The sequence below is a fragment of the Xiphophorus maculatus genome, chromosome 1, assembly GCF_002775205.1.
Source record: "Xiphophorus maculatus strain JP 163 A chromosome 1, X_maculatus-5.0-male, whole genome shotgun sequence".
In the NCBI taxonomy this organism is placed as follows: Eukaryota; Metazoa; Chordata; class Actinopteri; order Cyprinodontiformes; family Poeciliidae; genus Xiphophorus; species Xiphophorus maculatus.
In genome coordinates, this window is record NC_036443.1 from 8,509,397 (window position 1) to 8,531,194 (window position 21,798).

General features: G+C 40.1%; 1 protein-coding gene across 4 annotated transcripts in view; it reads right to left on the reverse strand.

The window, feature by feature from the left end:
• soga1 (suppressor of glucose, autophagy associated 1) overlaps positions 1-21,798 on the reverse strand; it is a 91,095-nt gene that overhangs the window by 27,305 nt on the left and 41,992 nt on the right. For all 4 annotated transcript variants that reach the window (XM_023331631.1, XM_023331617.1, XM_023331622.1 and 1 more), the window contains exons 5-9: positions 5,883-5,945; positions 3,864-4,031; positions 2,591-2,744; positions 1,549-2,098; positions 161-467 (exon numbers count right to left, since the gene is read on the reverse strand). In XM_023331631.1, the coding sequence (XP_023187399.1) occupies positions 161-467; positions 1,549-2,098; positions 2,591-2,744; positions 3,864-4,031; positions 5,883-5,945 (1,242 nt within the window). The remainder of the gene's footprint in view (positions 1-160; positions 468-1,548; positions 2,099-2,590; positions 2,745-3,863; positions 4,032-5,882; positions 5,946-21,798) is intronic.

Consider the following 21,798-nt stretch of genomic DNA (forward strand, 5'->3'; position numbering starts at 1 on the left):
TTTGTCACACGGTTTGTCAAAACCGACGGAGATAGAGGGGATCAGGTAGTGTAATAACGAAAATGTATTTTCTGTCGTCGCAAGAATTTGATAAATAGATTTAAAGATTACAAAATTTCATGTGACATTTTCAGAAACCGACCAAACCGAGGGCGCAAACCTGGCAGTGAGACTGAGGTTTCTCCAGGTCACACGGCTCTGCTGCCTCATTGCTGCAGACCTTGTGATACAGCGAGGGAGAAGAGGAGGAGGACAGGCAGTTGGACTCGGGGGAGGTCAGCAGATGTATGGCAGTGGAAACCAAACGAGCCTGGTCCCTCATGGCCAACAAGGCATCACGGTCCTTCTGCCCCAGGCACCCAGAGAGCGGAGTCGTTGCCTCAGCGTTGTCCTCGATCTTCTTTTTCTGTTCCTCCATCTCCATGGCGTCATTCTCACCACCTACTGGCTCTTTGCGATGAGGCGGGCTGATAAAGAAACAAGAGAGACCTCTTTTATTGCCTATGTAGTCGTTACGGAAGAAGATTTGTATATCGAAGGAAATGTAAAAAAAAAAGGAAAAGTGACTAAAACTAAAGAAATAATTTGTAGTTTTGTTTCAGCATGCTGATAATGCTGTTAAATGTGACAACGGAACCAAATTACATAGATGAGATGCACACTACATCTTCAAACTGGTTGTTTACGTTCAGCTTTTGCATGGATTTTAGCCTGATTTTCCACAAATCTTAAGTGATGTGTTCTTACTGACAAATATCTGGATGAAACATTTTGGCTGCTGATTCTCAGCTGAATCTCTGATGTAAACAAAACCATATAATCCAATAATACTGTGCAGATCGTAGTTACAGATCACTGGTTAAAGGTTTGGAAGTGCAACAAGAACATTCAAATTATTACAACATATATACCAATAAATTTGCCTTGACAACACAATTTTAGATAAAATCCGGTGTCGAGGGTTTAGAAGCTTATTATCGCATGCTATCATAGTGATACCGGACCATATCACAGCAGTTCTAAAGTCCTTCCATCTGCTCCCTTAGCCAGAATCAAACATAGACAAGCAGCATTCAGCTTTAATGCTCCTCTAATGTTAGAGGAGCATCTTGTTAGGGCACAACAAGATGTCCTAACAAGGGTACACGCATGTACGAGCGTTGTACCATTGGTGGTACAACGCATCAAATGGTGACATTTATGTTTGAGATGCAGATTGTCCCCTTTTGAATAAAGTGAATCAATGAAACATCTGAAACACTGAGTTCCTGCAGGTCCAGGCTAAAAACTCGTAGTGTTGTCTTTGATAAATAGTATGTGGAACACTGATCAACAATTTGATGATGATGTTTTTGACGATGACATTTGATAAAATCTAATGTTTACTGCTTGTTTCGTAATTCATTGATATTGTTTGCATGGTGCATAGCACTTTGAGCTGCCTTGCTGCTGAAATGCGCTATACAAACTGACTTGACTTGAGAGAGACAGTAATCCCGCAATAACAGTATGCTGAAAGAAGCATTGGAAAACAATATCTACACAAACCTGAGAGGGAGGCACTCAGCTGAGTCTCCTGCTTCTGCATCTGTCTCCAAAGCCAGCCTCAGCGAGGAGGAGGAGGACGAGGAAGAAGGAGCGTGATACGAGGCGAGATCGCAGCGCTGCAGGTTGGACAGCAGCACACGGTTCTCGTACTGCAGTTTCTTCACTTTCCCGCTCAGCTCTCCCACCTGGAGCCTCGCCAGCCTCAGTTCCTCCTCAGGGGCCGGCGTGTCGGTGCTGATGAGCACGGCCCCGTCCTGGACCGAGTGGCTGTCGTTCAGCAGCCCGTCTGTCAGAGACATCAGCGACTCGGCGGACAGCGCGGACGTCGCAGGCGGGAGTTCGGATTTGTAGCGGTTGATCTCATTCATCAGCAGTTTGTTTTGCTCCTCCATCTCGATCAGAGACCTCCTCAGCAGCTCGGCCTCCTCCTCCACAAACTGCAGGTGCCTCTGGAGCTCCATGACGTTTTCGGACGAGGCCCCTCCGCCAAGCACCACGGCTCCCCCAAGCCCGGTCCCTGGACCAACACTAGAAAGTTCTTGGTGGCCGTCTAGAAGTAAAGACAGTCATTTCATTCAGAAACAAAACTTGGGGAAAAAAACCCCAAAAAATAAAACCGTCGAAAAAATTCTGAAAGAGAAAGTATTTAAGATTTAAATAGATATCCAATACTTTCACATCAGGAAAGAGCTGGATTCCAGATTTTTATTAACTGTTCTAAAATGTGTCCTGGCATCTCAGGTGAACAGTAAAGAAGTACAGGATGGCAAAAAGGGCAAAAAAATGAGAAAATAATTGCTATTTTAATTGTTAATAATGTGTAAATAATTGCACAGTCAATGATGAGAATGTGAGGTTTAAGTTTCACCTAATGTTGATGTGTGCACAGTATGTGAGCTGTGCAATATTATTATGTCATGAAATGACATGACTATATGTCATCTTATTTATTTTTCAGGCTTTTATTTTTATTTTTTTTTACTTTTTAATCAAAGGAAATAAAATAAAATAAAACAAATAAACAACTAATAGGACTAACCACCTTGTGAGCCCTTCATTTCGTCCATCTCGGCTCGGAGTCCCCTGTTCTCCACCTCCAGCTCCACGATGCGTCGACTCAGCAGGTTGGCCTCCTCCTCTACCAGCTTTAGGTGAACTCTGACCTCAGCTTCGCGAGTGTGTGGAGAGTCGGCAACCTGAGACGAGTCAGACAGGGCAAACAGTGACCTCAAGCATCTCGACACATGTTTGCCTGAAAATGTTTAGCTAAGAGTCTGTTTGCATTGCTCGTTTTAAGTGCTTTTTATTTTTTTTAACTCATCTGTTATTTATGCCTGCTTTGTCTTGATAAATGTTAATTAACCGTATTGCCTATTCAGATGCTTTTAAAGATTTGAAAGAAAATAAAAAGTTAATACACGCACGTACAAGCGTTTAAAATTCTACTGAGTTGTTAAGAAAAAAGAATCTGTTGAATAAAACACAAAAAGTTCGAGTTTAGCTTTATAGTGATTTGGTGGTTTTTAAAGCAATGCAACTTTTCCTCTGCAGGGTTTTTCTCAGGCACACCCACCGACATGTAATGACTTTATAGGCCTCTTGAGTGTTTTGTGGGAAGAAAAGAAATGCTATAGTTTACCACTATAATACACTTATGCTGTAATGAGACTGTTTACCAGGCCACAACTTGTACAAAACAGGCAGCAAAGCCGTAACATTTTTTATGGAGTTCCCGCAAATTTAAAATACCAAACTTTTCCAGATACAATTTTTCTTTGTTGTCACGATGGATGGATGGATGGATGGATGGATGGATGGATGGATGGATGGATGGATGGATGGGGCCCAAAACCCAATAACTGAAAATTGTTATCATGGGAGGCAAAACAAAAGGAAAGAGAAAAGCAGGGAAAGATGGACGGGCAAAAGGGAAGTAAGAAAAGTCACAAGGGTGGGCGGGAGGGAGGGAGGAAGGAAGGAAGGAAGGAAGGAAGGAAGGAAGGAAGGAAGGAAGGAAGGAAGGAAGGCCACAACAAAGAACGAAAAACATGGAAGGAAACAGAAAGGTCGAGGAGGGAAGAAAGAAAAGCAATAAACAATGAAGGAAGGACAGATGAAAGGACATAAAGACATTTGAATAAATAAAGTCTGGAAAAACAAATATTTTTAAACGTCCTTATTTTCTGTCTCCATACTCAGACCTGTAAAACACTGATATTAAATTCTACACCTCTCCAGGCTGAGTTTACAACTATCTACTACTCGTGTCGTGCAGTTAGCAGCCTTTGAGTCCTAGAGGTCCGTCCTCCTCTCACCTCCTCCACGGTGAGCGAGCTGTTGACGTCTCCGTATAGAGACCTGTACTTGGCCAGCTCTTCCTTCATGGCCTCGCTGTCCTTCACCAACTTGGTCAGCTTCTTGCACATCAGGGCCGACTCCTCTTTGGCAAAGTGGAGCTGACACTTCAGGTCTGAATTGTCTTCCTGGAGGGCATGGCAGAGGGAAGAACAGCACTGAGGTGACAACGACAAAGATGCTACACTCCCTGATAGCAACTCCCAATAGTTTCTGTTTTTGATTCATGATTGTGTCAAAATGTAAAACCACCACATCATTTACCAAAACGTATCGCTTGAATCATTTGTGCTTGCGGTGCCGTGGAAAATACATCCATTAAAAAAAAAATAATAATAATAATTACGCACTTATGTGTATAATTTAATGCCCATGGAACATCACAGCCAGATACTCATCAAACCTGAGTGTTTACCGTTTTACAGAGAAAGGAGTTGCATATATGGAAAAAGGCCCTTCATGCAGTTCGTCCTGCTCCAGAGGTCAGACGGGGAAGAACAGACAACCTGACAGCACAGATACACACAAAGCATGGCCAAAAACAAGCCGACCAGTCAGATCACTTCAAGCACAAGATTGCTCCTCTTTGAGTCTGTAGCATTTAAAAATAGCAAAATAAAGTCCGGAAATTTATGAATTTTAGCGCTTTTCAAACTGGACCACCTCATCTTGGACGAGAGCGAAAGCTTCTCCAACAAACTCCTTAAACTTTAAAGAAAGACATTTCCAAAGCTCTGTCTGACTGACATGTGGACCGAAGGCACTAAATGGTGAGGTCGCAGTCCTGCTGCGTTTGTATTTTGCTTGAATTGCAAGAATAAAAAGCTCTAAGGGGAAAACATCAGCAAACACGCTCATTAGTGGTTTGTCTCAGACATCATTTATCATCTGCAGAGACTATTCGCTACCTCGACGGCGAGAGGAACGTCAATGTGCTCGCAAATTGTCGAGGAAACTTCTCGTTCAGCCTTCTTGTTTCAAAGGAAAAAAAAAAACTTTAAAATCTGAACCTGAATGCATCGTTCTCTCATCCCAAACCCTGCTGCTCTTGCTGCAGCTGACCTCAGGTGACCAAGTGCACGCATTCCCCAGCAGCAGCTCTGTGGCTGTGTTTGTTTTACAGCCTGTGGAGCGGTTCCAACCACATTAAACGAGGCGAGGGCAGCTGAATTTACAGCCATTTATGGTATGTGGTTTGAAAGGGGAGGCCAAGGCACGTCTTAGCGGCGCAGCAGAGACATTGGTGAAAAGAAATACCTGCAAACACTCAACACATTTCATTCTGCTGGGTGTTCACCTTGTACATGTGTACCTTTCTGACCTGACGACAAAGAGGGACATGATCTCTTTTGGTAGTGTTTGTGGCTATTGAAGTGTTACTTCAATGATGCTGACAAGGGAGACTGAATATAGAGCAAATGGAGATTAAATCCTGTGTGGAAAGCTTTATCCGTACAGCCAAAGCAAATGAAAATTTTGCATGCATGGTTTATAATTAGCACACCTGCAAGACAAGAAGAACATTCAGAAATAGAAAGGCAGGAGACATGGGGGACATTTGTGGACAATCGTCACTTCTTGAACAGAAACACATTTATCAGCCATGGTCTCTGATTGTGTGGCAGTCGTGAATTGTGGTCATGAACAACCCAATACAAGGCACCGTAAGACCAAAAATTAGCCATTCTTTACATTTCTGAAGTTAAAACATTGACGTAAAACCTTTTAATTAGAATATAATGAGTGGCAGAGAAGAAACACCAGCAATACCTTTGTAAAAACTAATTTACTTCTTGCTCATTTTCCTTTCTGTGGTGTGTGTGGATGCATGCCGGATCAATGTCCATGTCTTTGGAGGTTTAAGAGGCTTTGGCTCCCGAGGCAGCGGTGTGTTTCTCTTATCGATTATTCGTAGCACTCAGAGGAACCCCCCTGCAAGCAGTGAGTGTTTTTTTCCCCTGTCCCAGTTTAAGACTTACCTGTGGAGCAGGCTTCTTGTCCGGTTTGTTGCTGGACCGTGCTCCTCTTTTCTTCTGGGAGTTCTGCAGCAGAGACAGAATGACATTCTCATTAGCAATATGTTGCGCCTCTTCGATTCTGTTCAGAATAAAATCGGTCAGAAACAACAAGCATCGGGAGAAACAGCAGCAAAGAGGCTGCTGCTCTGTTTATAAAAAAATCTTTGTTGTCTTCAAGATCTTTTATTAGAGACTAAAGTGTGGGTCTAAGACAAATTGTGAAAGAAAAAAATCTAACTAAATAGCAAAATGATAAATGTATCATAAGAGAGAGTCTTTTGTTTTGTTCACCCAGCTTCATGTCTCGCTCTTTTACATATTCATTTGCTACAAAAAACGGATATTTATGGGGCTCCAAAAGTAAAATTTTAGAGATCGAAATTAGGGGGGAAAAAAACCTAACCGCAATGCTTGAGAAAGCAGACAAATTAGATTTCTCAAACCTTGCATATAAAAGTGAAGGAATCGTCAATAATTAACCATTTATGTTCCCGTCCTTTCTGTTTGTCTTTCTAACGGTGCAAACAGAAATCGTGTGACGATCAGAATAGGCAGATTTCCTGCATTATTAACACCAAACATGACCAGCAAGCCAGAAGCTGAGACATCTGAACACACCATATAGAAGGTTGTCATCAACACTCTTCAGTGTGGAAGTTCAGTGAGATGTTCAAATACAAAGTCAGATGACATCCAAAGCAGTAAGAAGCCATTTAAAAAAAAAAGAAAGAACTTTTTAAAATATTTCAGTTCATTGAGGGAATGAGACAGCGATACTTTCAGCAGAGGAATGCTGGGCAGAGTACAGCAAAGCTGCTCTGCTTTGTTCTGAGCTTTCCATTTCCGGGAAGGTCAGATGTGAAGTGAGGATCTACATTCAGGAGGGAATACAGATAGAAACTACTGTTTATGCAATGCTGGCCACAGTAACCAAGGTAACCACAAAATATATGGTGCTAAACCCTTGTAAACGCAGGGTTTATTTTACTATAAAGATACAAAAGATACAAAATTGAAAAGGTGATAACTTTAAAACAACTGCTCCCCCATAGGAGTATCATAATGCCTTCTTTGCTACTAATATAAACAATTAATAGCTACTAAAATGAAAGGCATAAACACATATTTTCAATACTGCTTTTCTACTTTTTTTGCAACTGTTCATGAGAAATTTGAATAAGCCCAAATTTGTACAAGAAGTTTTACCAAAAAGAAAAAAGACTGGAAAGTAACCTCAATGCGCTGATTGGTGATGTTCCATTATATTATTTATGACTGGCTGACAGCTAAAAGCTTGCCCTACCTGATCTCTGAAGAAGAAGTGCCACTTTAATTTTCATTTTAATGAAAATGTTTCTAACAGGAAAGCAAGCCAAACTGGGGAAACTTAAGTTGTGTTATTCTTCTCCTGGCTTTGGAGAAGACGTCATTGCTATGGCGATGGTGATCAATCTCAAGGCGATCCCAATCACTGCAGGGCCGCTGATAAGAGCGTGGACTTACAGCGCTGAGGTGGAGGTAAGGACTACAGATTTGCTGACCCCCCCCCCCACACACACACACGTTGTCTGTTCATCCAAGCATCTGTTCTGCCCAGTGAATCAGACTCTAATCAATCATCATTCCTTCTCACAAGAGGCAAAAACAGACCTTCATCATGCAAACACTCAGCGCACACTCGGCAGTGCAAGAAACCAAGCTTATCTGGCTCTGCACGTTTCCATGGAAACAGGCTACTCTCTGTCTCTCCCTCCCTCCCTGTCAGTCTCGCTCTCTGGAGCTGATCAGCAACAACAAAAGGAGGAATAGAGAGATAGGTGGAGAGGGTCGAGCAAAAGGGAATGACAAACAGCTGTTTAGATTATAATGGAAAAATAAAGTTAAAATAAATCTCTTTCATCATCACAAACAGCCATGATCAGACAAACAGCAGTTAAATCAGCACAGGGGCTTTTTTGTCTGATTCTCCGGGGTCTCCACCTGCTCTTTCTTCTTCACCACCTCATCCTCCTACCGAAAGCCCGTTTCCAACCACTTAAGTTTCCATCTCCTGCTGGGGTGTCCTCACCCTGGCCCGTTCTCTCAAACCCACTCGGATACCAATTTATTCAGGGGGCAAACTGGCTGTTTAGCGGCCCCGAACCGATCAATAGTTACCCCCCTAATAATGGAGCCATCGATTCTGGCAGCACGCGTGTTGGAGCTGTCGGGTCGGACTCTCAGCTCGGCTCTGGGACTCTGGCAACAAATGGAAAACTGCTGGTGGATGTGCTAGTAGAGACATTAATGTACTTGTTCAGGTACCACAGCTGTCATTAAACAGCCTTTAACAAATAAGTTTAATTTTTTAAATATTAAAAATAAAAGTGCTAATATATTTCACCTGAAAACAAAACAGCTAACGTCTCTACATTGGCGATATTCCTTTAAAACTTTGAATGCATGTAAATAAAAACATTTACTCCTTCTATATTTTAATCCACTTTATTTTATGATAAGACACAAAACACAAGAAGTCTGTGACGGGAACCTGACTGAGGCATCACTTCCTGCAAACTAGACTTTGCAGTTTTCTAAACCTGCACTGATTTTCTATGAGTAGCACGCTAAGAATAAACTGACTGACTGGTGCGTGGAGTATACAGAAAACTAGACTTTACCATGACAATTAAACAGCTCAACAAGCTTTGACACAAAATGCTGACTCAGCGTGTCAAATGCTTTTCCTGAAATGTGTCACAGTTCTCTCAAATTCACAAGATGCTGAAACGGCAGAAACTGTTTATTTTTCTCAGTCTAGGAAGGAACCGTTTTAAAGGCTAAGACTTTGGGGGGGCTTTAAAATAAATTTTTTTATTTATTATTTTTGTCCTATTTACTCCTCTTGTAAAGAGGAACATGACTGCCGGTCCAGAAGAGAGACACTTACACTACATTATATGTCATTTCACATAGATTCTCTATTGGATTTGGGTCTGGTCTATAGACTGGGTTATTTTAAAACATAATATGCCTTGATCTAAACAATTTCAACATCCACCTTAGAGTTGCAGCCTCTAGCAGTGTTTTCTTTTTTCTAGAATTGCTGAGCTTTCATCAACCTCCCCATCACCTCTTGCCCTGCTGAAGAAAATCATCCTCGTGACCAGAACACCTTCCTCCACATGTCGTAGTAGTAGATACTCACACCTGTCGCACCCTGTCTAAATCATTTAACATATGAATAATGATGTAAAATAACAATCAAATCTTTCCTTCTTCCTCGTCGTCTTTATGGACAGATTCCAACATGAATAATCCTCCTTAGAATAACCAATCTATCCTGTGGTTCAGCTGGGCCTTTTCATAAATAATATGCCGAGGCAACACTGAAAGTGTACAGGGAGCTCTTCATTATTTATCATGTGGAAGCCCACACACTGTGACCAGAGCCCTGCTCTCATGTTTCTAAGACTGCAGATCTCCACTTACACTGCAGATAAGATAGCGAGTTGACTTAACGTGCTCTCTGATAAGATATTCAACAGCTTCTGATGGACCCCCCCTTTCACGACAACTAGATTCTAAACCAAAACAGCAGACATGATGGTGGAAGGAGAGGTGGAGAGGGTTGGGAAAACATAGGCAGAAAAGGCTAAGTACAAGGTTAAAAAGAGACAAAAATAACTGAACTTGCAGAAGCAGAAAAAGAACCGGATGGTTCAGATGGCGGTGAGGAGGGAAGCAAGCAAATGACAGAGTCAGAAAAGAACGTGGCAATGAAAAAAGACTTAATTTCTCTGTCATAGAAGAAGAATCACAGCAGTGAGGGCTCTCCTCTCCTCTCTCCAGTCTCATCTGACCTGCGGTTCAACCAGCCATAACACACAGGGCAGGGCAGGACAGGGTTGAGTAAACTAAGGAGATCAGATAAGAAAAAAAAAAACCTCCCAGCAATATGAAAAGAGGATGGTGAAATACGATGACATGGAATCAATAACAAACACAGCCAAAGCAGAAAATGCAAAAACGGTCAATATGCAAGTATGAAAATGAACCGTCAACATAAAGGAGTGCTAATTTTTTAACAAAATGTTGAAGCAGTCAAAACAAGAGAGAAGTTTAGAGGAAAAAAAAAAACACTTATTCTGTTCGCTTGAGGAAGATATTCAGGTTGATTCAACTGAATTGGGTTTTTCCTGGTTTGAGTTTGATGGATTGGGGCAAAAGATTTCCCAAAGAGAAAGAGGAGTTACGGCTTGTCTCACTGGGAATGACAATAGATGAGAATCAGAGACATCGAGAGGAAGCGGAGCAGAAATCAGATTTGATTCCGTTATACAGACACATAAACCGACCAGGCATGAAATCCAGAGAGTCGCATGCAGGGAGAACAGAACCTCTAAATTCGAATTAGCCTGTCAGCGGATGGCTTCCTGATTTACAATTACGTTGGCTTAAAAAAGTACAGATACACTCTGCGCTTTTACTCATTTCTGTCATGTTCAACCACAAACCTCAATGTGTGTTAGTGCATAATTGTGAAGTGGAAAATGTGTGTGCATGTGAGGAGATAGTAGAAAACTTAAAAGGAATTGATTATCAAAGCGTCACACTAACACACACTCCATCTTTGTCTCTTTCTGGCAACGGTTTGGTCTGAGAAACAGGACACTGGCATATCAGCATTACCATTACACACAATGGGACAAAGATTCGCCACAGAGCAGCCACACAGTGGTTGCATAATCAGCGTGTGTGCTAAACGTGACTGCATGTGTAAGATTAAACCGGATGGTAGCAGAGAGAAATGGATGATTGACAGATCAGAGGAAGGGCGATAATTACACCCCACTGGAGGAGCAAAGAAAAATTAAACCAGCAGTCTCTTTTTTTTTTTTTGGCCAAGAGTTTTTCCCCCGACCCGCCCCCCAAACAATATTTTGGCAAAAAAAAAAGGTGCAGATTTTAAAAAATGGCTTAGGCCATCATTTAAAAAGGTGACAGTGTTGCAAAACGACTAAATTTGTATACTGCTCAAAAAAATAAAGGGAACACTTAAACAACACAATATAACTCCAAGTAAATCAAACTTCTGTGAAATCAAACTGTCCACTTAGGAAGCAACACTGATTGACAATCAATTTCACCTGCTGTTGTGCAAATGGAACTTTGTACAGAACAAAGTATTCAATGAGAATATTTCTTTCATTCAGATCTAGGATGTGTTATTTGAGTGTTCCCTTTATTTTTTGGAGCAGTGTATATTTGGAAAGGTACTGGACTATTATGTGGTCAGGGAAAGGATTTTTGTACGTCAATAAAAAAAATACACATCCTGCCATTTACCACATGAAGTGATTAAAAAGCAGCACAAACACAGACTGCTTAAGTTACACAGTGCACAAACCCTAACATGCTATTTATTCTCAGTGAGAGATGTTAAGTAGCTCCCTGCAGTTGTTTGCAGGCAGAGCGAAGCAGCTCAGAATGCAAAAGATAAGAGGGAAGTGTTTTCCCAAATCCCCAGGCTTCTCTGCTCATTACTAAACACACATGCAAACACTCCACTTCCACACTCAGCGCATTGACACGCAGTCTGTCATATACCCATCCTGCTAATGCTGAAGTGGGAAATAATCAGCCAACTTGCTATCAGCTCCCGGAACATCAGACCACTTTGTGTGACGCAGAATGAACTGAGAACCGGAAATGACATATACCAAAATAAACAATGCAGGGGTTTCAAAGTGTTATATCAAGCAAAGCGTCTGTTTTGTATTGCTTTTTCATGTTTCCCACTCCCATCTCCTATTTATGAGCTTTGCAAGAAAGAAATTATTGTAATAAAATTAAAATGGGAGAATGCAGCAATCCTGGACTTTATGGAAAATAAAAAGTTCATGAGAAATACAAGAAAACTACATCTGGTAAAATGAAGCATGATGTGCCTATTTAAAGATAATTGTTTTTATTTTTAAGAGAACTGGGAAGAAAACTCAAGCTTGGACAACAAACCAGAAAGCGAGCAGTAAAAAAATGCAATTCCCTCCAAAGAGCAATGAGGGCATGTTTGTGTTTTATTTTTGGAGTTGAATACTCTGAAGGTAGAAATAAAACAATTCCTCGTGTGTTCTCATCACAGGAGTGGAGGTGTGAAGAGAGAGAAAAAAAAATAGAGGTAAAAGATGAAAGAGATAAAAACGCGAGGAGATAAAAGAGGGAGAAAAATGTAATCTGAGTGCTTGCATTATGCAGAGAAGGAGAAGATGCACAGAGTGAAACATATGAATCAAACCGTTTCTGGTTACTATAATGTCTGAGACGTTAACTTAGTTTAGTTTTAACATCAGCATAAAAGTTTGCTTCTAACTCATCGGTGTGGTAAAGGGCTATTTCACAGCTTTTTTTGGTATATGGACTTATATCAGCTTTAACATTGAAATTAATCATTTTGTAGATCTGAACTGATTAAACACAACTTGTAATCTGTGACTTTTGTATTTTCAGATTTCTATTTTGTACCTTAAACAAACTACTTGACAACCATGTAGTTAAACTATCATCTTATTTTTGTCAGAGTTAAGTATTTTTCATTTATTTCAGGCATATATTCAACAAACCTCCCATCTAATCTAATTTGATTGCGTAATTATTACCTGAAAACTTTTTTACAAAAACGTTCCCATTAAATTAAGCTCTGGTCACAGTTTGGCCAACTTGACTCTTATAAAATCTGACAGATTTTGACTCCTGATCACACACAAGTCAGAAACCAAAACAATGCATGAGTTGGACAAAAACCTAACAATTGTAACATAAATATAAATGTGTTGATCCTTTTTGAGAGTTTGTTTACTTTAACCAAATGAGAAAAAAGTCCATAACAAGACAAATGTTTTACCATGACTGATTCTTCTTTCTTTACACTTCTATATTTGGATAGAATCAAATCTCATATTTTTCTAGAGTATTCAAGACAATGTAGGAACCATGCAAATAAATCAGGTGGTTCTACATCAAACATTTAATCCTCACCGACTTGAAAAATTCTAAAAACTGGCTTTATGCCTTTCCTAAACTACAGAGACCATACAGCAACAGCTAATGTTGTTCAGATTCCTGTTTTCAGTCTATCATAACCCATGTTTTCAGTTTTCCCACCAGGTCTTCAGAGGAAACAAGTGATGCAACAAAAGTGATGTAATTCAGCTCTCACTGTCTTGCGTGTGTATATAAGCGCAGCCAAAGCCAAAAGGCTAAACGCTCAATTAGCATAGCATTAGCATGGCATTAGCAGAGCAACAAAGAGCCACTGGGCTGACTGGAAACGGATGTGTTACTCTGCATGTAGCTTCGAGAAAGAAAAATATAAACTCAAGCTTCTGTTACTTTCATTTGTCACACGTAATCACAAGCCGTCTGAAATGTATGTAAACAGAGGATAAAAAAAAAAAATTAAACCAGGTTTCGGGTGTTACAGAGGAGAGAAAATTATTTTGAGAAAACAAGGAACGGGGCAGACAGGAGGTTTCCTTTGTTACCAGAAGCACCGCTGCTCACTCCCAGCCTCTTCCATCAATCGAAAAGCTTCTGTAAATCTGCCAATAAGTGTGTTTGGGCCACATGAGCGTGGGCATGTGTGTGTGTGTGTGTGTGTGTGTGTGTGTGTGTGTGTGTGTGTGTGTGTGTGTGTGTGTGTGTGTGTGTGTGTGTGTGTGTGTGTGTGTCAACTGTGTGCTTCTTAAGGGCAGTGTGTTACTGGGTAACCTTGAGGAAAAAGACATTTCAAACACAACACCACTGCTTTGATTGAGCTGAATTATCCGTGCTCCATGAATGTGGTGAGAATACGGTGATCGTCTGGGTGTAGCTGACACTTTTGGTTCTCTACAGCTTAGAGGTATCTTCCTTATCTTTCAAAGCCAAAATGTTGCCAAATTTATTTTGTTGCTGCTCAGCAGATGTCACGTAAAATTCTAAAAAAAAAAGACGTTTTAAAGGACCTGTTCCTTTTCTTTTGTGTTCTGTAAATACAGCTCTTATTTTTGTCTGGTCCTTTCTGTGTAATACTCAATGAGGAACTACTGCACTGACAAAAACATAATCGATATTACAATGTCTGGTAAATGTTAGACGCGCAGTATGCACAGAGGTGCATGAATGGAAGCAGACACATTTTTTAAATACAGATTTAAAATTCAATACTTCAAAAGTTTTATGATTCTCTAGTTGGAGGATAAAGAAGAGGTCAGACTTTGTTTTATTAATATTTAATGCCATCACCTCCTCTATTCTGAGGAGCAAGCAAAGAATACAGCATCCGTTTCAATCTCCCCCCTACAAATACATGCATCAGCAACCACAGACCATAGCACGTTGCCGTGACGACAGCTTCTGCAGGCTGTCGCCAAAGCACCCTGTTGGCAGCACATTAATGAGAAGACAGAAACAGGAAGAGGAGGTAGGAAAGTAAATGAAGAGGGGGAAAGTGTTGGCGGACGACCGACAAGCGATGAGAGAGGAAAGAAAGAGAGGAGGGAGATCCACTGAGTTGAATCAAAAACAAAGTCAGGAGTCAGGGTTTGAAAAGGTCCAGACATTTGTTTTGGTCTTTCTTTTCTTTAATTTTTCAGAAAATGGGAGTTAAATCATCTAAGCGTCTCTCCGGAGAGCAATCAGCTCATCCCAATTTAAATGATTAAACATCAGCAGTAACCTGAAAGCCCACTCTGTGCATTCAGTGTCGGAGTAACAACCATGTGATAAAGACAGGACGTAAATAAGGAAGAGGCACACGGAGGGAGATTTGGCTCATCAAAAAGTGTAAAACTGTAACCTCAATATTGACATAGAATGAATTAAAGACCTAATTGAAGGGTGTGAAATATTTACGGCCACGCTTTATGCTCTTTCATTAAGCTTCTTCCTCTACTTCTTTATCCAGCGAGACAAGGGAAACAGTGTTCTTCTGGGCTAGCTTAAGAGTAATGATAGTTCAACTGCAGGGTGAACTTTCACAAACATGATTTACTGTTCAACATCACTGCACATTATTGTGTACGTGCGAGCCTTTTATCCCCTTTCGACGATCATAACAAGCAAAACGGAAAAGATTAGTAATAATTGTCTACATCTGATTTCCTCAACACTAAGCAAAGAAAAAGAGCCGACAATAGTGAACAAATTACCCCATTTAAAGCTAAATTCACAGATGACAAAATCTATCGCTTTAAATTGTGCTGCAAACATATTTACGCAAATGTTTCCATACAGTTTCATGTATTGGCATTAGGGTTTCTGAGTAATTTAAATCTGAAAACCGGCAAGTTTTCAAGACATTTGCCACGCCAGTGTCACCAGCTGAGCAGTTTATTTGAAGTGTTTAAAGCAGCGAAACCTTTTTTCTCTAACTAAAGCCAATGCCGAAACCAGGCATCGGCTTTCAGATGCCTAAAACTGACAAAATACTCACTTTTTAAAAATCCAGATTAAGGTAAGACATGTAGGTCATTTCAATGCAATTTCAACCCAAAAATGTGATAGTTGGCCATTTTTTGCTGCTTTGGAGGATCAAGGTTTGTCGTGTCACTTGAAAGACTAATAGTTCCTATTGGGTTGTTTGGGCGTTGACAGATTGCTGCAGCAAGGTAAATCACTGAGCCTAATGTCAACATGCTTATGACCAATAGCTCTAATAATAGCTTAGTGGGTAAGAATTAATAACCAAGTGGCTGAGAAAATGGATTACAGGAACGTGACAGACGGAAAGACTGAGATTATTCTGCCGGCTAGATTAGCTGGTCTTAGCATGTTTACTAACTGTAACAGTATTTTCTATTTCATTCAGTTGTCACCTGTGTTCATCTCTATTGACGAAAACCATTTATTTTCCTGTTTGACGTTCAAAGTGACTGATAATAAAGTGAAATCAAGTCAACTGATGAGCACACTTTACATTAAAAAGTACAGTACATGCCAGTACAAAAAAAACAAACAAAAAAAACATACTGCTTTTGACATCTTGAAAACTAAAATAGTCAGGAATGGGGTGTTTTTAGTTCTAAAATGTCACCCTGCGATATCAAAACAGGGTTACACAAACACATCTCCCCCTCCTTTCCTACTTCACACAGAGAAACCATATGTGAACGCAACACACCAACACACAGGGTCTCCATCTGGTGAGTGTGACACTGTGGACGTCCCAGTGAAGCACAAGCAGCACCCTTTTAGACCCTATAAATAGAGAGCATCATGTGCAGTTCACACCTCCCTGCTCCTTTTCTGTCAAACTGAGCTTTGTTGATGCTTTCTGACAGAAAGCAGCATCTAATGAGTTGAAACCTGAAGTTAACCTCCTGTTCCTCAATTGCAAAGATTAGAATGAGTCAGAGTCTGAGATCTTAAAAGACAAAAGAGGAAGATGCCTTATGCAAGTGCCAGATGTAACTGTAACAAGGTGACAAGAAAGAAAATTCTCAGATGCTTCAGGATTATATTTGGTCTGTCCAAATATGGAGAAAAATGAAAAATGTTATGTGTTGCGAAAACCATTGCATTTGGTTCTGTGGCCCATTTATCCATTTTGTGTTTTTGATGTTTTACTAAAATTAAAAATAAGAACAAGACCTTTTTGGGGCTATCTGATTCAAAACTAAATAATACAAAAAACAATCACTTTTTAATATGTTGGTTAATTTATCAAACTCAAGGCCTGGGGCCCAAATCCGGCCCACCATTAATTGTTTTGTGGCCCATTAGACTCTAGGGCCACAGAAATATAACTCTCCAGATAACAGTTGTGTGCTTAAATATTTTTTTTATCAATCAAATCAAGACAGCTTTTATCTGTATACTGCCAAATGATATTGTGAAAAGATGTTCAACATTATTTAATTTCAAGAAGCACTCATTGACTGCAGAGAAATCTATGGGTAGTTTTATCAATACATTCTGCTTCAAGCAGCCCTGGAGGACATTTGTGATCTTGACATGGCCCAAAACGAAAATGAGTCTGACACTCCTCTTCAAGGACAACAATAAACATGCCACCAGAGTTACACTGGAATGGCTTAGATCAAAGAATAGTCATGTAGAGGAAGAGCCCAATCAAAATCCAGACCTGAATGAATTCTAAATTACGACAATAAATAAATGATTATTTACAAAAGTAGCACATGCAAAGTGCTATTTGTTTGTAAAGCTAACTCTGTAAATAATTTGAATACTCTATCTCCATTTTTAAACATGGCGGTGGCAGTATCATGTGGTGGGGATAGTTTTCATTGTTTCATATATTTTACAAAACCAGTAAAATATATGAAAATACTGGTTCTATTGTGAGAAAGTATTGGAAACTTCCACAAATATGAATTTAATTTACTACAATAATCTTATACGTGAAAAATATAAATAAATCTTGTAACAATAGTCAACATTTTGACAGTACACGGCTTTATTTATGTTTCAAACAGGCCTCTTATCCTTATTTGTGCCAACACATGCAAGGGCAGCCTAGATACATATATCCTTATTTAGATACATTCAAGGGCTAACTTGCATGCAACACAAACTCACCCTTCCGACCTCCATGTGGTTGGTAGGAAAGTGTGATTCACAAATTTAATTAGTCAGAATATCTTGTCACACTCCATCTTACACCTGACAAACACACAAGGCAGCAGTGACAGCTGGTGGTATATCACAGTGTGCTGCATAAGAAAGACAGTGAAGTGGAGCACGTATGACAGCAAGCTGACTGGGTTCTTCGGTAATTGGCAGTTCGAGCTTCATCAATTATGTGTGTGTGCATGTGTGTGTGTGTGTGTGCGCGCGTGTCACATCCAGCTGCAAATAGTCCGCTGGAGAAAGAAAGCTACAGATACATTAAACACTAGTAAAGATCACATACGTAATAAATACTGTGTCAAACATTTGGCTAAAAATTATAACTTTGGTCAATTAATTAGAGTATATTTGATTTAAGGTATCATAGATAAAAGACGGATAACCACTGAGTCTGTCATAAAAGTCAACACGCTCAACCTTGTGGTGCTTTAAATAATAACTGCCTGTTTTATCTCAGTGAAAGCAGAACAATATCCGGTGCTGGCAGACATAAAGGGCTCGACTGACCTTTAGATGTGACTGACAGTTCAAACACAAAGACCAACGCGTTCACCACACACACCCGAAGGGTAATTTCAGCAGACACTCATGACACTCCTGATGTAAACAGTGTGGCCTGACAACTCATCTTGCAACTTTGGTGACGTCTATACAGAAGGGAGAAAAAATTGTTGGAAGGGCGGGGAAAAAAAAAAAAAAAGAAATCAAATAAATTAATCTTTTGTAGAAGTTGAAGTAGTTTTTGTTTTATTTATTTGTTGTTTTATTTTGGATTTTAAAAAAAATCTTCCAGTACCAGTGTTAAGTTTTCTTTACAAAAATGTAAGTCTGTTGATCTTTAAAAGTGCTAACTTGCATTAGTTTGCCGTTATCGATATATTACTTGAAAATGGTTTCAAAACAACAATATTATTATTTGTCGCAATAATTGCTTGGGCAATTTATCATCCAGATCCAGATGCTATAGTTGTAGGTTTGTTTTTCCTTCATAGACCCTTGGGATTTTGTTGGAGAAAACTGAAAATGACTCACCAGTGGGTCTTTCTACAGAATAAGGGTCTACAGTAGATGGCCAAGTTAGCAGAAGTTGTAATAAATCCTCCTTTGTGACCATCTCAGTCCAAATACTGTAGAAAAACTGAAATAGAATCTGTCAGTGATCTACCTATACGCGTTACTGCGAATCGCTAATAGCAATTAGCAATAGAGTGTTTTTTTCAATTCTTTTGCAGTGCCATAAAAGATGATCATTTGAAGTATTTTAACACGTCTTTGTCAAGGGTGTCAGAACACGTGTCTTCCTCTCCATCTTCTAGGTTTCGTTCCCTATCTTTCACAGCATAAGATTAGATTGTAGAGACCATAATCGTGTTGTTGTCGGTGATAACAAGCATCTTAGGTGAGCACACGCTTATGTGTCATCCTTTCACAACAGCTGGGACACAGCTGTCTTCAGAAGTTCATCACAAGGCGTTAAACGCATCCCTCTTCTTCCTGCCACCCTGTTTGTTCCCTTCGTCTTCCTCATGGCCCTCCTTCCTTCTGACTCCAGCAATCCTGGCAATCGCGTGTTGACAGGAAATCAAACAGGATATGACAGGCTGATTGGAGGCCTAACTTCTTGCTCCGAGCAAAAAGTGATGATGAGATGCTGTCTTGTCCGTAATTGTTTTCACTGACGGGGAGAAGCTGTGCCTTTTCCAGGAGTTTAAAATGTGAAAACAGTTAGGCGAGGGTGTTTTTAACTAATTAATTGTGATGTGCAAAGCAAATGCTCTCTGCTGTGACACAGTTTGACCTGATTTTATCCAGTTAGAGAGGCCGGTCTGGTTTTAAAAGCGACCAAGGCAGATGCTGACCCTGGCACAGAGTCAAACACAAATGAATAAGGGGCTTTTAGCTGTTAGCTTCGGGTGAAGGAATGAGCTAAATGTGGTTTTAAACGGCCGGCTTATCGACTCGCAGCATGGCGGAGGTTATTACACAGAGGGGGATGTGTGCAGGACGACGAAGCTCCAGATAGCTGATAAGCAACCGAACAAAGAGGCAATCATTTGGGGTTGTTGTGTGGCTGTTGCTGTCTGGTGACCAGATTTAAAGCTACAATTGTAAGCAGGCAAAACATAAAGTAGAAAGAAAACATAAGAGTGAAAAAAGACAAGAAGATAACTAGATGGTTTGTGGAAAGTTATAGTCAAATGGAAAATATAAAGTAAGCAACCTGCTAAAACAAGAGGCCTTTTAGTTGCATCTTTTTTTCTGAAGGGGCGAGCCAGTTTTATAAGAGAAAAAACACATTCACTGTTGCACCACTAGAGAGTTAAACCCAGAACTCTGCTCTCACTTGCTCCACATCAAGGGCGTTTTCTGATTCTGTTGCAATATTTTTTCTGCGGTGAAGGCTCTGGCAGAGACTAAGACCCCTGAGAGGAAGACACAGAAATGCCCGTATGCAAGTGCTCCCACTCAGCCACTTGGACTTGCTCCACTGCTCCCATCAAATCAGTGCTGGGACCAACTATGTGGTGGCTATTAATTTTTGACCTCAGTGTGACAGACGAACACAAACCTGCATTACTGAACCTCCAGAAAAGTGCAGGGTAAACCACTGGAGTGCCCAACAAAAGCTCGGGAAGGGAAAGTACAACCAAACACTCATAAATCCTGGTAGAGGCCGACCTGTCTGCGCTTAATGATCAATTCACTCTACAGTCAGATACCTTTTTCAAGGTTAGAATAAGAAGCTAAAAGTTAGAAATGTTATTTAAGCCACTTGGGGTTGATACAAATAATTTAAATGTTTTTTAGCCACTTTTTAGAGCTCAACCTAGCATTGCTAATTGGAGTTCACTAGATTTTCACCGTAGACTGTAGACAATGAAATGTTGCTGAAAGGAACTCATGGAGTGAAGAAACCCTTTGCTAAATAGCCACTGTGGAAAAAGTACAGACTAAATTCTTATACTCATCTAAATAGAAGTGATACAGCTAAATTCCTGTTGCATGCTACTCACATTTAGCTTTAAAACTCTGACAACTTATAATTTTGCCAAGCTAAGGCTAATAGGTGTATTTTAGCCAACCTAGAAGCATGTACAGTATAAAGTACATGCAAGTCATTTTTTCTGTCTGAGTTTTTTTTTTTTTTTACTTAATCTTTATTTATGCCCATCAAGACCAGATATCTCTTTAATACGTGAGACCTGGCCAAGACAACATCAGCTGAATTACAAAGAAAGCAAACAGAAAACGTTAAAATGTGCTCCCAGAAAAAAACTGCCAAGATATTTCCATATTTTTAAAGTCCCTCAGCGTAACAAGGGCATGAAGTTGAAGCTCAGATTGTAAATTGTTCCAAACACGTCGTACAGAAAACCTAAAAGCTTTCTAGTCCAGGTCAGTTTGTACTTTTGGGAGCAACAAATTGAAGAACATCCATAGATCTAAGTTTGTAACTCCCATGTTTCCTTATTAAGCGACAAGACAGATAAGAAGGCGTAGTACCCAGAATAGTTTATAAATAAACACATACCAATAACTGAGCAGTCGTATATATAAAGATGTCCAGTTAACTTTAGAAAACAGCAACCATATTTGCTCCCCTGAGTTTTTGTTTGTTTTATGAAGTTAAGTCAACTTCACAGTTGTGTGGAACCAATGAGTTTCTATTAACTGTAATCACAGACGGTGCATGTCCAGAGCCTGCAAGGCTGCTGGGGATGTTTGTGCTAATTATGAGGAGGTCTATTTGAAGGAGCTATGAAAGCTATTTGTAAAATAGGCCATGGGGACATTTCATATCCGCCTCATATAATTAATGGGTAGTTGACTCATCAGTTTTCTTGAAGCCCCGCTTATTTCATTTCCAATTATGCAATTATGCAGAAGTACACCTTCCCACTGGATTTAGTAAAACTGAAATCTTTTTCAGACAGTGAAATCTCGTCGGCTACCGATGGACAAGTGAATGAACTGTAAGAGGGTTGGCTGGTCATTTAACCACTGATGGTTTGGCTCTGTGATTCCCTTCAGTATCCATGTTTTCACCCTGATGACCCAAGTCATTCTGTAAAAAAAAAAAACAAAAAAAAAAACGGTGAGTTGGAGGGGACAAACCCTCAGCAAACTAACCTTGACAATTGACCACTTTCAAAGGATTTGCTTTTCACCATCACCCACAGGCCAGGTATGGCAACCTATACAGCCTCAAGAGGCATGAAATGTTTTTGAAGTCCAGCCCAGATGAGTTAAAAGCAAATTCACTGAG